This window comes from Histoplasma capsulatum, genomic scaffold (assembly GCF_000149585.1).
Source record: "Histoplasma capsulatum NAm1 scaffold_1 genomic scaffold, whole genome shotgun sequence".
NCBI classification, from domain to species: Eukaryota; Fungi; Ascomycota; class Eurotiomycetes; order Onygenales; family Ajellomycetaceae; genus Histoplasma; species Histoplasma mississippiense.
Window position 1 is genome coordinate 2,957,546 of NW_001813982.1, and position 1,807 is coordinate 2,959,352.

Here is a 1,807-nt window from a genome sequence, read left to right on the forward strand (position 1 = left end):
CCCTTTTAAAAATCAAGTGAGTGTTGGCCAGGGCACCCCCCCGCCGCCCTTCCTTGTTCGCCAAGTCCTGAGCATCAACCAGTCCCAGGAGGATGTGCAGCCGTTGCGCCGCGCGGGTGGGTACCCGCCTGCGAATTTTGCGACCGCGTCGGGACAGGTGGTGAGGTTGCAGGTGAGTTCGGTGGCGGCGCGTTGGAGGTGGATGTTTGAGGAGAGAAGGAGGTTTTCGATTGTAGGGAAGGCGAGGCGGGTTATTAGGGCTGCGGCGCTGGGGGCCGAGATGGAGCCTGGCGGTGATGAGGAAGTGGAGGCAGAGGTTGAGGCGAGGTTGGTGAGGGCGAGGAGGGATTCGAAGGCTGGAAGGAGATCGCGTGGGGTTTCTGTAGAGAGTGAGGGGGAGGGAGGGGTGGTCGTGGTGCTGGGTAATGATGACGGATCGAGGAGGTAGACGAGAGGTCTGATTGCGGTGGTGATTTGGGGCGAGCCGGTGGAGGAGAAGACGTGGAAGGGGTTAACGGAGATGAGGATGCGGGCGAGGGCGTGGGCAGCGTTCTGGGTTGGTTCGTCATTCTGGCGGTAGTTGGTGCTGTTCTCTGTGCGGGAGGAGAGGAGGGATAGGAGAAGTTTAACGGCGCCTTGCTGGGCGAGTTTGCCGCGGGTTTGTGGGGTTTTGGAGAGGGAGAGGAGGATTTTGCTAATTAGGTCTTGGATGGAATTCGATGTTGCGTTTGCTTTGTTGCAGTCGATGAGGAGGGACATGATACCAGCATTGATGACGGCTGCACAGCGCTCTTTGACGTAGTTGTCGTCATCCAGGGGATCGGATGCTGCAGGTTTGGTTGAAGCGTTCGCGTAGGATCTGAGCTCGGAGATTTTCTTTTGTTCTTCAGATAAAGTAGGCCGGTATTTCGTTATATTATGGATAATCATGAGTCCACCATAAATGAGGGATTGGTCGGTAATACTGTTCTTGAGAAGAGCCTCAAGGTCTGACTGGAAACTCGAGCCCTTGGAAACCAGCTGCTCCTTGACATCTGGCTTCACGGAGGAAAACACCAGGCCCTCAACCAAACGATGGAAGTCACCTTTCTGCGGACGCTGAGCAAGGAGGTTTTTGAATCTTTCAACGAGATCATGGGAACTACCACCTGATAGTTCGTTCCCCAGGAGTTTAGTCGCTGACGTGGATTTCAGAATTGCACCGTTTTCGGAGGCCCGAATTTTGGCCAAAATTACAGCAGCCAGTTCGGCATGTTCGTCGGTTTCTCTGCTCAACGTACGAGAGAGCCATTCTCCACAATGGCTATCGATTGCTTCGCGACACTCTTTGTCGATGCAGGCTGCGTTGAACAGCTCCAGCACAGCGCGTTCCACGGTTCTACCTCTCCGTTTCTGTTCCAGCAAGCCAGCAAGAGATTGAACAAACTTATTTGTCAAGAAGAGGGTTGCAGTCATGGAAGGGATGATGGGGAAGACAGCAGCAGCAGCAGAGAATGCGATTACGTAGTCGTCATTCCGCTGTCTTGAAACACGAGCGGTAAGGATCTTGGAGAACAGCGTCTGGCCGGTTTCTCCGGCAGCTTCGAGGTATTTGGCGGTTGCTAAAGTGGCCTGGCTGCGTACGTCGCTAGGTAGCCTCACGTCCAGAGAGGATAAAATGGCATCAAAACACTCCTCATCAACCAAATGCTGCAGATTTTCAGCGTCGACAGCAAGGAGTCGAGCAATACCCTTTAGAGAGCGGCCGTCCAGGTCATGCCCCGACTCCATGAGCTTGGCAATAAAAAGCTGGAACAGCTCACTTTTG

At 54.2% G+C, this 1,807-nt stretch overlaps 1 protein-coding gene across 1 annotated transcript; it reads right to left on the reverse strand.

Moving 5' to 3' along the window:
• Positions 1 to 12: 12 nt before the first annotated feature.
• HCAG_00845 (predicted protein) lies at positions 13 to 1,770 on the reverse strand (the record flags this gene model as incomplete). Its single annotated transcript, XM_001543749.1, has 1 exon — positions 13 to 1,770. One exon carries the CDS (start codon positions 1,768 to 1,770, stop codon positions 13 to 15), a length of 1,758 nt encoding a protein of 585 aa, XP_001543799.1.
• Positions 1,771 to 1,807: the final 37 nt, after the last annotated feature.